Source organism: Myxocyprinus asiaticus, chromosome 8 (assembly GCF_019703515.2).
Source record: "Myxocyprinus asiaticus isolate MX2 ecotype Aquarium Trade chromosome 8, UBuf_Myxa_2, whole genome shotgun sequence".
Taxonomy (NCBI): Eukaryota; Metazoa; Chordata; class Actinopteri; order Cypriniformes; family Catostomidae; genus Myxocyprinus; species Myxocyprinus asiaticus.
In genome coordinates, this window is record NC_059351.1 from 1420141 (window position 1) to 1432986 (window position 12846).

General features: G+C 39.2%; 1 protein-coding gene across 4 annotated transcripts in view; it reads left to right on the top strand.

Moving 5' to 3' along the window:
• The window catches only part of usp53b (ubiquitin specific peptidase 53b), a 33621-nt gene that overhangs the window by 3367 nt on the left and 17408 nt on the right, over window positions 1–12846 (top strand). For 3 of the 4 annotated variants that reach the window (XM_051705008.1, XM_051705005.1, XM_051705006.1), the window contains exons 2-10: window positions 1681–2362; window positions 2651–2743; window positions 3385–3519; window positions 5595–5708; window positions 5891–5973; window positions 7272–7377; window positions 10035–10181; window positions 10797–10946; window positions 11034–11202. In XM_051705008.1, the coding sequence (XP_051560968.1) occupies window positions 2186–2362; window positions 2651–2743; window positions 3385–3519; window positions 5595–5708; window positions 5891–5973; window positions 7272–7377; window positions 10035–10181; window positions 10797–10946; window positions 11034–11202 (1174 nt within the window). In that variant the 5' untranslated portion in view covers window positions 1681–2185. Of the gene's footprint in view, window positions 1–1680; window positions 2363–2650; window positions 2744–3384; window positions 3520–5594; window positions 5709–5890; window positions 5974–6891; window positions 7378–10034; window positions 10182–10796; window positions 10947–11033; window positions 11203–12846 lie in introns of those variants that run through there. The other variant, XM_051705009.1, reaches the window with a different exon arrangement.

Here is a 12846-nt window from a genome sequence, read left to right on the forward strand (position 1 = left end):
TCACTTGCATTGTATGGACCTACAGAGCTGAAATATTCTTCTATAAATATTCATTTGTGTTCTGCAGAAGAAAGAAAGTCATACACATCTGGGACGGCATGAGGGTGAGTAAATAATGAGAGAATTTTCATTTTTGGGTGAACTATCCCTTTAATTTCCACATTCATACCTGAAACGTGACTTTTGAAGATGATGTGTTTTTTTTTTTTTTGCAAACAAATTAAGGAGTCAAGCTACTACAAAGATGTGTGTTTACCTGTTGGATGAATTGAAAAACCGTTGTAATCCTCATGCAGCAATTTGTTAGCAGCGTATGTTTTTAAAAAAAATATTAAAGCACAGCAGCTTCAAATTTTTACATTTGAGGAATGATTGGAAATTCCAGAGGGAACCAATGGCGAATTAGCCTTCTGGGTCATGCTACAAATTGACATCATGACTGAACAGCTCTATAGTGCCAAGTATGATCTAAAACACAAGAAATGGGTATAATCTGTAAATCTTGCTTTCCATTTAAAAGTTGCTGTTCCACAAGACTTAGCCGTTGAACAGACATGCCCCCTCTTTCTAAAGACACACACACACACACACATATACGCTTGGAGACCGTTATAATCAGAGATGTAGCTGGGAAGCACCCAAACAGTTAATCTGACCTTGCACAGACACTAGGACTCTAGTTGTCAAAAGCAACGGTAGCAAGACAGCATCACTCGACAAATGGACAACTCTCAAACTGATGCTATCAGCTTCCTTTTGCCCATATTTGGGCTGGCCTGTGAACACGCAGATTGATTGACAAGCAGAAAGTGCTACAAAGCCTTCTAATTGGCTAAATAAAGAATCTGACTGTAGCCCTCTGTAAAAAATTTTCCAGCTGCTTACACAGCCTAGCATAATCTATTTCAGTGATATCTGTCAGGTAATATTGACGTTTTCTGTGTCATTTCATAAAAACAAAAAAATTCTCTTGCAGCACCTTTAAAGGAATATTCCAGATTCAACACAAGTTAAGGTCAATCGACAGCATTTGTGATATAATGTTTATAACAACACACACAAAAAAAAATATTTGACTCATCCCTCCTTTTCTTTAAAAAAGCACAAATTTATGTTCCAGTGAGACACTTACAATGGAAGTCAATGGGGCCAATTTTTGGAGGGTTTAAAAGCTTATAATTTTATAAAAGCACTTACATTAATTCCTCTGTTAAAGCTCATGTGTTATTTGAGCTGTAAAGTTGTTTAAATAATAATTTTTAGAATTTCAGGGGTTGCTGACATTACATCGTCATAGCAACGAAGTTGTAAAATTGTCTATAACTTTCCACAGATGTGGTTAGTAAGTGATTTTATCACAGTAAAATCATGTTAACACACATATTGTTTATGTCTTGAGTCTATACTTTTGAAACAGTGAGTATTTTAATGTTTACAGACTGACCCATTGACTTCCATTGTAAGTGCCTCACTGTAACATCCATTTTTGCTTTTTAAAGAAAAGGAGGGATGAGTCAAAATACATTTTTGTGGTAATCAATATTATGCCACAAATGCTGTCGATTGAGCTTAACTGGTACTGAACCCGGAATATTCCTTTAACGACATTGATTTTCTCTTTTCATATCTCTCACCGTCTACACCGCCAACCCATCTCTCTGTTTGTCTGTTTCTCTGTAGGTCTTCCAGTGTTTGCTGCAGTGCCTATCCTGAGAAGTCCATATGGATGGCCCCCTTTAATGACCTCCATTGAAATGCTGAGAAGAGTAATGGATTTACTCTCCTATCTGCATCCCTCCTCTTATTGCCAGTGTGCCTGGATGCCGATGAATTTTCACAAACAGAAGAGACAGAGTGTGATCATCGTCATAGTAACTGCAGGACTGATGAAGCAATGTGGCTAGATGTCACATGTTCACATTAAATGAAGAGCCACTGTTTTGATGATTCAATCATATCCCAATGTTGTGCTGTGAAATCCTGCACATTGAAAAAAATCCAGTGAATTATAATAATTTTGCTCAGTTTGTCTTGCCCGTAAACAGCTGTGAGGTTGGTCTCTTTGTCAGGTACAAGGACTGCTGGGCACTAATGTTGCCAAAGACATAAACATCGACCTCAAGTTGCTTGAGTAATTGACTCTGGCTGCTTGCTGGAGTGCTGGAGAGGGCCAGGCTTCAACCTCATGGCATGGGTCAAACTGTTTAAAAAGCCTGGAGGCCACATGGCTGGTACCGGTGCCTGGAGTGGGACGGGGCTGGGCAAGTCCTACCAGCCGGGCAGCATGATATCTCTCGCCCTAACCAAAGGTCTTCTGAATGAGCCAGGCCAAAATAGCTGTTTCCTTAACAGTGCTGTGCAGGTGAGTGAGATCATATTAACAAAATATGTGGGTGGACAAAACATGGAACATAAAAAAACTGTTATGTAATGGAGTGGTTGGTAGGTACAAGTAAAAGCATTTGAATCCAAATAGAATGATGATGAGATTTCTGAAAGCAATAAGGTGGAAAAGGCCAGAGAAGTACATTATTTGATTATTTGTTTTCTTATTGAAGAGGTTTTAAAGGATACAGAACGTTGCAGATGACAGAAATAGGTGCACTGTGGTAGGCTTACTAGATACAAACTAAAGACCAGTTTCTTACAGGTTCTTTGGCAGCTTGACATCTTCAGGAGGAGCCTACGACACCTCTCTGGCCATTTCTGCCTGGGTGATGCCTGTATTTTCTGTGCTTTAAAGGTGTGTACATAAAGGTTATGTCTAGTGAGCTTCCAACCTAGTCAACATTATTTGGCATCATTGGCACACTCCCAAAATGAAAGGAGTCTCACATTTTGGATATACAGTAGCAAAATTACGGTTTTACCTCATTTTGACCAAAATTTGAAGCATCGATCATTGCATGTGGTATTTTAGATAGGAATAGGAATCAGCACTATCTAATTAAAATGTGTTCCTTTGCCCAATATTTTTGTGTGCTACATATTTTTTTGGTGCTTATTAGAGTATCGACTTATTATCTTAGCTATGTGACAGTGTTTGAATGAACTTTTAGCATTAGTTGAGTCTCGTGCAGTTCACATGAAGAGCACTATTCGTGTGCTGTGTATGATTGGCTCTTAACTAAGTTGCTGCCCATGAGGAGCATCTCAAATCAGTTATGAGGTTCCAGTATGGTCAGGATGTTGTCTTCATATACAGCTGCCCATGTAGACAGTAAACGGTGTCATCTTACTAGGTTTAGAGGCAACCAAACGTACAAAATCTGTGCATATGATATGCTTTCTCTATATTGCATTTATGAGCTACTGAATTTCCAGTAGTTTGAAGTCTGTGCATGTGAGGTTTTAGGCACTATTTGTCTCTGTTTCTTTTTGCAGAGCATCTTCTGTCAGTTCCAGCAGAGTCGAGAGCGTGCTCTGCCGTCAGACACCCTGCGTCATGCTCTGGCCGAGACCTTTAAAGATGAGCAGCGCTTTCAGCTGGGCCTCATGGATGATGCTGCAGAGTGTTTTGTATGTCTGTCTGGCTTGTCTGTTAGTTTCCCCACCAGAGACTACTGGACCATTAGACATATTGTTTTAAGGGTCTAATGCAAGTGTTTCTCTTTTCAAAAGGGCCTGATTTCTAATGTGAATGTGTTTTTATAAGAATTGGAGTTCAAAGGTTGTACTTAAAGGAATATTCTGGGTTCAATACAAGTTAAGCTCAATTGACAGCATTTGCTGCATAATGTTGATTACCACAATTTATTTTGACTCGTTCCTCCTTTTCTTTAAAAAAAAGCACAAACGTGTGTTCCAGTGAGACACTAAATACAACATTAAAATACTCACTGTTTCAAAAGTATAGACTCAAGACATAAACAATATGTGTGTTAACATGATTTTACTGTGATAAAATCACTTACTAACCACATCTGTGGAAAGTTATAGACAATTTTACAACTTCGTTGCTATGACGATGTAATGTCAGCAACCCCTGAAACTCTAAAACGACTGTAAAAATGTCAATTTAAACAACTTTACAGCTCAAATAATACATGAGTTTTAACAGAAGAATTAAATGTAAGTGCTTTAATAAAATGATAAGCTTTTAAACCCTCCAAAAATTGGCCCCATTGACTTCCATTGTAAGTGTCTCACTGGAACACAGATTTTTACTTTTTTTAAAGAAAAGGAGGAACGTGGGGGCTTGGGTAGCTCTGCGAGTAAAGACGCTGACTACCACCTCTGAAGTCGCGAGTTCGAATCCAGGGTGTGCTGAGTGACTCCAGTCAGGTCTCCTTAGCAACCAAATTGGCCCGGTTGCTAGGGAGGGTAGAGTCACATGGGGTAACCTCCTCGTGGTCGCTATAATGTGGTTCTCGCTCTCGGTGGGGCGCGTGGTGAGTTGTGCGTGGATGCCACGTAGAATAGCGTGAAGCCTCCACACGTGCTACGTCTCCGCGGTAACACACTCAAGTCACGTGATAAGATGCATGGATTGACAGTCTCAGACGTGGAGGCAACTGAGATTCGTCCTCCACCACCCGGATTGAGTTGAGTCATTACGCCACCACGAGCACCTAGAGCGCATTGGGAATAGGGCATTCCAAATTAGGGAGAAAAAGGGAGAAAAAAGAAAAAAGTAAGGGACGGACGAGTCGAAATGAATTTTTGTGGTAATCAACATTATGCCACAAATTCTGTCAATTGAGCTGAACTTGTATTGAACCCGGAATATTCCTTTAAAGTCATACAGTGGTCATGAAAAACCTCGAAATATCAGTGGATTTAAAAATTATGATTATGAATTAATAAAATCTTCTAAAGTCATAGAAAAATCATGGAAATTTATATAGTGAGTTTTTCTAGTTATATTTAACTGTAAAGTATTTCATCAGCTAGAGGTTGCTCTGCAAGAGCAATCTCTATAAATGATATTTAAAAGTCCTTATACAGTAATCTCAAATCACTGGAAAAGTCCTGGAAATGTATTGGTCAAAAGGCATGCCTGGCAGTCCTTTAAAAGTGCTGCAAGAGATTGGTTTGATGAAATCAGGGAATGTAAATTTGGGAGGTTAAAGTGGTGTATGTATACATCATCAGTGTGTCAACTGGTCTCACTCTTAAGTTAATTGTTTGCGTTTTATTGTGAAAATTGTAGAAGGAAAAAAATGAATATTAATCTTTACTAAAGTAATCAACCGTTTCAGGGATTGGATGTGAATACTTGGATGTGCATTTTTATATTTATTTCTTATTGATGCTGTGATACTGTCCTTATCACCATATATGTACAGTATTGATGTTGTATGTGTATTGAGCTGCCCAGCTGCTTATTTTATGAGCAATCAAACATAATTGTAAATGGCAGTATGTTCATTTGCTGTGCATTATTTTAATTTATATGATGCCATTAATTTGCTTTATTTTTTGTTGTTGTTTTGTGTTCTTTTGCCCACTTTCTTTGGGATATGTTGATATTGCTAATAATAACAATGATTATGTTAAAAATAACATGAAGTATGAGGCTAGTTCTAAGAATAACTCTAGACAGCAGTCAAGGGTCAACATAATCTCATTTATAATTGTTTTTTGGGAGACAGGAGAACATTCTCGAAAGAATACACCTGCACCTCGTTTCTGACTTGGCCTCAGAAATGTGTACTTCCAAATCATGCATCACCCACCAGAAGTTTGCCATGACTCTCTATGAGCAGGTACTGTGACTCGCTCATGCCTTTTTTCATTATCAGTGGAACTTACTCGGCTAGAGCTTAAAATAATTGTCTCAGTGCTGTTTCTGCTAATCTTTGTAAGGTGGTCCATTACAATTCATGTAATGTTTGGTGGGTTGGTTAGACGTCACTCCATCCTCACGGTAGTTTCTTTCCCTGTGTAGTTTGTTTGTCGTAGTTGTGGAGCATCATCCGACCCTCTCCCCTTCACTGAGCTTGTGCACTACGTGTCCTCCACGGCCCTCTGGTGAGTGACATCATCTAGTAATTCTTGTCCTGGAGAGGAAGTCTTCAATCTAGATGTTCTTTCGTTTCTTTATATGAATCGTGTCATTGTGAGGATCCAACTGACCCATTTTAAACATCCCATATAAAAACATTACGTAATGCATTACGGTCACACTTTATTTTACAGTGTTCTTGTTACTGTGTATTTACATAGGTAATTACTGATTAATACTGATCTATTACATGTATTTGCTCTGTAATTACTGTATTTTGTAGAGCTGCTTGTACCCACATATTGTTATTGTTATTACTATAGAAATGAATAATAGTAAAGTAAAATGTGGAACACGGACGCTGTAAAATAAGGTGTTACGTTCTATACAATTAGCATAAACATTATGCTAATTACATTAATGTAACGTTAATGCATTTTACAGCATTTATTAATCTTGTTTAATGTTCATTTATAAATGTGTTATTGATTATTGTTTAGTCATGGTAGTTCATAATACATTAACTAATATTGACATACTGTATACAACATTTAATATTAAATATTTATTAATGTAAGGCCCTATTAATACTCAAAGTCTTCTCCTTATCTCACTACTTAGACAGCACAGTCTAAAACATTTACACAAATAGGACTACATGGCAGCGAGTTGGTACAAGAGGCTTTACAGCATGTGCAAACAATTGTCTCATGTGCAAATGTGCAACGACTTGGGAATGATAATTAAAATAGTGACATACAGGCCAGCAAACCACTGTTAATAAACAGTGAGGCAACATACCACAGTACATTCAAAATTAAATCGCTTCAATGTTAGAAACCCTCATGTTAAACACTATTAAGATCAGCTTTACCAGTACAACTCATCAAAATAAATTTACATGCACACAACTTACCTGGTTTCGGCTTCTCTCTTTCCCCCAGGCCATCAGTTGTAACTACCGTCTGCACACATCATTTAATTACAGATAAGTATAAAGAGTACAGCCACACTCATAACATTAGTATACTGTATGTAGAAATTAACATTAACCAAGATTAATAAATGCTGTAAACCTTTGCATTAACTGATGTTTACGTATAAAATCTTATTGTAAATTGTTACCAAACTTAGAATGCAGTCTTTGGCAGGGACAGGCTGACTGATTTAGTATCTGAAAACAGCATTGACAGTTTAATATAAACTAAGAGGAATCCAGCAATGTGTGCAAAACCCTTACTGTCTACTATCACAACTCTCTAGAATAGTTCTCAATTTTAGTGACAGAAATGACTCTTCTTTGTCCTCTTTGCTCCTCTATCAGTCAACAAGTGGAGCGCATCCTGGAGAAGACAGACAGACTGCGCTCTGACATGTTTGGTGAACTGCTGCAGGCGGCCAACACCATTGGAGATCTGCGCAATTGCCCTGTATTTCAGATTTTGTCTTCTAACTAGTTGATTTTAGAAAAAAATTCAATGTTCAACATACAGTGCATCCGGAAATATTCACAGCGCTTCACTTTTTCCACATTTTGTTATGTTACAGCCTTATTCCAAAATGGATTAAATTCATTATTTTCCTCAAAATTCTACAAACAATACCCCATAATGACAACGTGAAAGAAGGTTGTTTGAAATCTTTGCAAAAGTATTAAAAATAAAAAATGGAAAAAAATCACATGTACATAAGTATTCACAGCCTTTGCCATGACACTCAAAATTGAGCTCAGGTGCATCCTGTTTCCACTGATCATCCTTGAGATGTTTCTACAACTTGATTGGAGTCCACCTGTGGTAAATTCAGTTGATTGGACATGATTTGGAAAGGCACACACCTGTCTATATAAGGTCCCACAGTTAACAGTGCATGTCAGAGCACAAACCAAGCCATGAAGTCCAAGGAATTGTCTGTAGACCTCCGAGACAGGATTGTACCGAGGTACAGATCTGGGGAAGGGTACAGAAAAATTTCTGCAGCATTGAAGGTCCCAATGAGCACAGTGGCCTCCATCATCCGTAAATGGAAGAAGTTTGGAACCACCATGACTCTTCCTAGAGCTGGCCGCCCGGCCAAATGAGCGATCGGGGGAGAAGGGCCTTAGTCAGGGAGGTGACCAAGAACCCGATGGTCACTCTGACAGAGCTCCAGCATTTCTCTGTGGACCTTCCAGAAGAACAACCATCTCTGCAGCACTCCACCAATCAGGCCTGTATGGTAGAGTGGCCAGACGGAAGCCACTCCTCAGTAAAAGGCACATGACAGCCTGCCTGGAGTTTGCCCAAAGGCACCTGAAGGACTCTCAGACCATGAGAAACTAAGATTGAACTCTTTGGCCTGAATGGCAAGCGTCATGTCTGGAGGAAACCAGGCACCGCTCATCACCTGATCAATACCATCTCTACAGTGAAGCATGGTGGTGGCAGCATCATGCTGTGGGGATGTTTTTCAGCAGCAGGAACTGGGAGACTAGTCAGGATCGAGGGAAAGATGAATGCAGCAATGTACAGAGACATCCTTGATGAAAACCTGCTCCAGAGCGCTCTGGACCTCAGACTGGGGCGAAGGTTCATCTTCCAACAGGACAATGACCCTAAGCACACAGCCAAGATAACAAAGGAGTGGCTCCGGGACATCTCTGAGAATGTCCTTGAGTGGCCCAGCCAGAGCCCAGACTTGAACCCAATTGAACATCTCTGGAGAGATCTGAAAATGGCTGTGCACCGACGCTCCCCATCCAACCTGATGGAGCTTGAGAGGTCCTGCAAAGAAGAATGGGAGAAACTGCCCGAAAATAGATGTGCCAAGCTTGTAGCATCATACTCAAAAAGACTTGAGGCTGTAATTGGTGCCAAAGGTGCTTCAACAAAGTATTGAGCAAAGGCTGTGAATACTTATTTCGTTTTTTATTTTTAATAAATTTGCAAAGATTTCAAACAAACTTCTTTCATGTTGTCATTATGGGGTATTGTTTGTAGAATTTTGAGGAAAATAATGAATCTAATCCATTTTGGAATAAGGCTGTAAAATAACAAAATGTGGAAAAAGTGAAGCGCTGTGAATACTTTCCGGATGCACTGTATGACACCACATTGTGCACTTGTTTTTTGTTTTTTTTTACCTGTTTAATGTGTCAATTAGCCTACCAAGTGACCTGTAGGTGTCAGATCTGATTAACCCTAAATGCATATGTGGATCAATATTTAACCCTTGCATCCAGTGGATTGGCTATATTTTCACATGAAGTGGCCTTTTCATCTGACATTTGAGAAATGCCTCAATTAATGTGTCTTTGGTCATTTGTTTTCACATTTAATTTAGCCCCTTGTGACGAGGAGGAGGGCGGGGCCAGGCTGTGACTATGCACGCCCAGCCCCCAATCGAGCTAATCAGCCGAGGAGCGGGATAAGTGCAGTGGGATGTGGCAGTTCTGGAGAGAGAGAGCCACACGCAGCTGCAGTGTGTGCATTTGTGTTTATATGTTATGGTTTGCCTCCTCCTTTCCAGGCTTCGGCACCAAGGTAACAAAGGGTAAAATGGAAAGGAGGAGGCAGGAACCGGACGAACCATCAAAATAATGTTTAATGAGAAATTAAAGCATAAAGGCAATACATAAACACAAACGCACACACTGCAGCTGCATGTGGCTCTCTCTCTCCTGAACTGCCATGTCCCGCTGCATTTATCCCTCTCCTCGGCTAATAGCCCGATTGGGGGCCGGGCGTTTGTAGTCATGGCCCGGCCCCGCCCTCCTCCTCGTCACATTCCTTTTTCTATTAAAGTAGATTTTTTTTTTATAATACTCCTAGTTTACATACACTAGACCAATCCCATTGTTTACAAACATTGGGTACACTATTGGTAGTTACACCCAAGGGCGTAGATTTGGCTTGAACATTAGGGGGCGGGGTTTGCAGTGTGAAGCATTTACATGTTTCCATTGATCATGTTGTACTTGCTTGTTTTGATTATTGGGGGTATTTGATTATATATCATATACATTGTAGGGTTGATATCAACTCAACCTTTGTTGTACAGTTTAGCATTTTTCTTAATGTAACATAATCTGTGCTCTTGTGGATTGCAGAGTAACTGTGGTCAGAGTATCAAAATCAGACGTGTTTTGATGAACTGTCCAGAGATTGTCACCATTGGCTTTGTTTGGGACGCTGAACAGTCTGACCTGACTGAAGATGTCATTCGCTCTCTGGGCCCAAACCTCAATCTCTCGGGGGTAAGGTTCAAATCTCTCTGCACAACTCTAACTAAGTGATGGATTGTCATAACAAAGCTTTCATGATATTATTCTATATTAGTTTTTGCATTTATTCCATGCAACATGCTTGTTATACTGTATCATTATATTGCATGTCCTTTTTTTAAAACAAAACAATGCTTGAACATTTGGGGAGAGATGCATATACGCAGTACCAAATTGAAACATTTAATATGCATTTTCACCCAAGTTAACATCGTCATTAAGCATCTGGAAAAATACATTTCAGTAATGCACACATAACATGACTTTAAATGTCACGTTGCTGCTTGCTAGTATGTGTTGCTGAAGTCAGTCATCTCTCACAGATTCCCCTCTGTTAGACCTCAGTTTCCTCTTCAGCAGTCATTTGAGTGCTGGAGGCCAATATCACATAATGTCTGACTCACTACACTAGAGGAGACCATGGCACACCATGGCAAAGCCATCCAGTATATCAATTTGAACTCCCTGAACTAAAGTAGTTTCTACAAATACTAAAATATATTGCATACGTTCTGCTGTAGATTAATGGTGTCACTAGTTAAACACATGCTTCAAAATATCTCTGACTTCTTTTTATTCTTTCTTCAGCTATTCTATAAAGTCACTGATGAAAATGCCAAGAAAAGAGATCTCCACCTGGTGGGAATGATCTGCTACTCTAATCGACATTATCTTGCATTCGCTTATCACAGCAAGTCTTCCAAATGGATCTTTTTCGATGATGCGACTGTGAAAGAGGTATAACACTTGCATAATTGTAATATTTGTAAACAGTGTTTTCAACCTCTTGTTCTGGACTGACATATGTTTGTATCAAATATCTAGATTGGCTCCAAGTGGAAGGATGTGGCATCTAAATGTATCCGGGGTCATTTTCAGCCACTTCTCCTGTTCTATGCCAACCCGGATGGAACTGCAGTGTCCAATGAGGATGCCCCCAGACAGACCACCATGTGGTCCCATCATAACTTTCCCTTCAATGGAAATGGAACAGGTGAGGCAGGTCCACATGATTATGTTGGATTCAGATCAGTTTAAACAAAGGAGATGCCCTCGAAAAACATTTTTACTCTCTTAAAGGGATAGTTCACCCAAAATGAAAATTCTCATATCATTTACACACCCTCATGCCATCCCAGGTGTGTGTGACTTTCTTTTTCCATCTCTTTCCTAAATCTCCACTTTCACTTTTACATCTGAAAGTCACATGTGGTGCCTGTTTAGTTTTACTTTTTCATCTAAAAGTGAAAGATAAAGTGGAGATTTACAATAAAAAAGGACCCACACCTATCATATCTCTTCAGAAGACATGGATTAAACCACTGGAGTCTTATGGATTACTTCTATTCGTTTCCTTTATGTGATTTTTGGAGCTTCAAAGTTCTAGTCACCATTCACTTGCATTGTATGGACCTACAGAGCTGAAATATTCTTCTAAAATCTTTATTTGTGTTCTGCTGAAGAAAGAAAGTCATACACATCTGGGATGGCATGAGGGTGAGTAAATGATGAGAGAATTTTCATTTTGGGGTGAACTATCCCTTTAAATAAATTGTTGTTTTTATTATGCTAATACTTGAAAATACATTCTATAGTTTTATGCATGTATAAAGTTTGTGGCTGTGCACTTTGTGCTCTTGTTGAATCTTGAGAGTTTCCCACAGTTTACAAAAAATATTTGAATCAAGCCATTTTTCTTCTAATCGCTATTCTATTGTATTAGAGTTTAAGAGGGAACTTCTTATACATAATGATAATATTTAAAGCTTATAACAATATAAGAGATTTTTCATTTTCTGAACAATTATTGTATGAAAAATAGTCATAGACCACCATTCAACTAGGGACAGTTACATAAATTGTGCTTTTATCCATTACGATTTTCCATTTGTGCTCTAAATCAACTCTGAGCACAAATCCCAGTTTTCTGGTGAGCATTTGCTGGTTGAATGAGTTGATTTCTGCACGGATCTGAACTCCTACTGAGGACAGGGATTATCACCCACGCTCTTTCTCTCTCTCTCTCTCTGTCTTTTACTCCATCTCACCTAATCCTTTCCCTCTGGCCTCTTCATTGCATGCTTATTCTCTTGTCCCCTCTACCAATTGTCCCTCCATTTTTGCTTTCCTCTGACTGATGTGCTAAATGGATGTTCTCCCTAGGCTGTCATACTCACAGACCCCTAGTGGAATGGGAAAGCATTCTTATTTTCCCATGAATATCTGTAAGTAGTGTTTTTTTTCTTTCCTTTCCTTTTTGTCCCATCACTTTCATTTTATTTCATGCTATTTGTGTAAATAGCTAACCACGGAAGGGACGGTTGTTCCCCTTTTTAGTTTTAGCATGTACAGTGTGATACAGCACAGAGCAGTTTTATGCATGAGTAACTATTGCAGTTATGCAGCAAATTTTCATTGGTACTCTTGAATAAATATGTTCACTCAAAAACCTTTGTGGGTCTCTTGAAGACAGTTCTTTTTGAGTTTGTTCCGCTGGTGCACCAGGAAACTAATTGCACCAGTGGATCACCGGGAAACTGCATAATGCAGAAAAATGGGGATGTTCAATGTGGGATCTGTGCCAGCTTGTTCCTCTGGTCTCTGCTGAGCTCTGTGCTTTATACTGTGTTGGCAACAC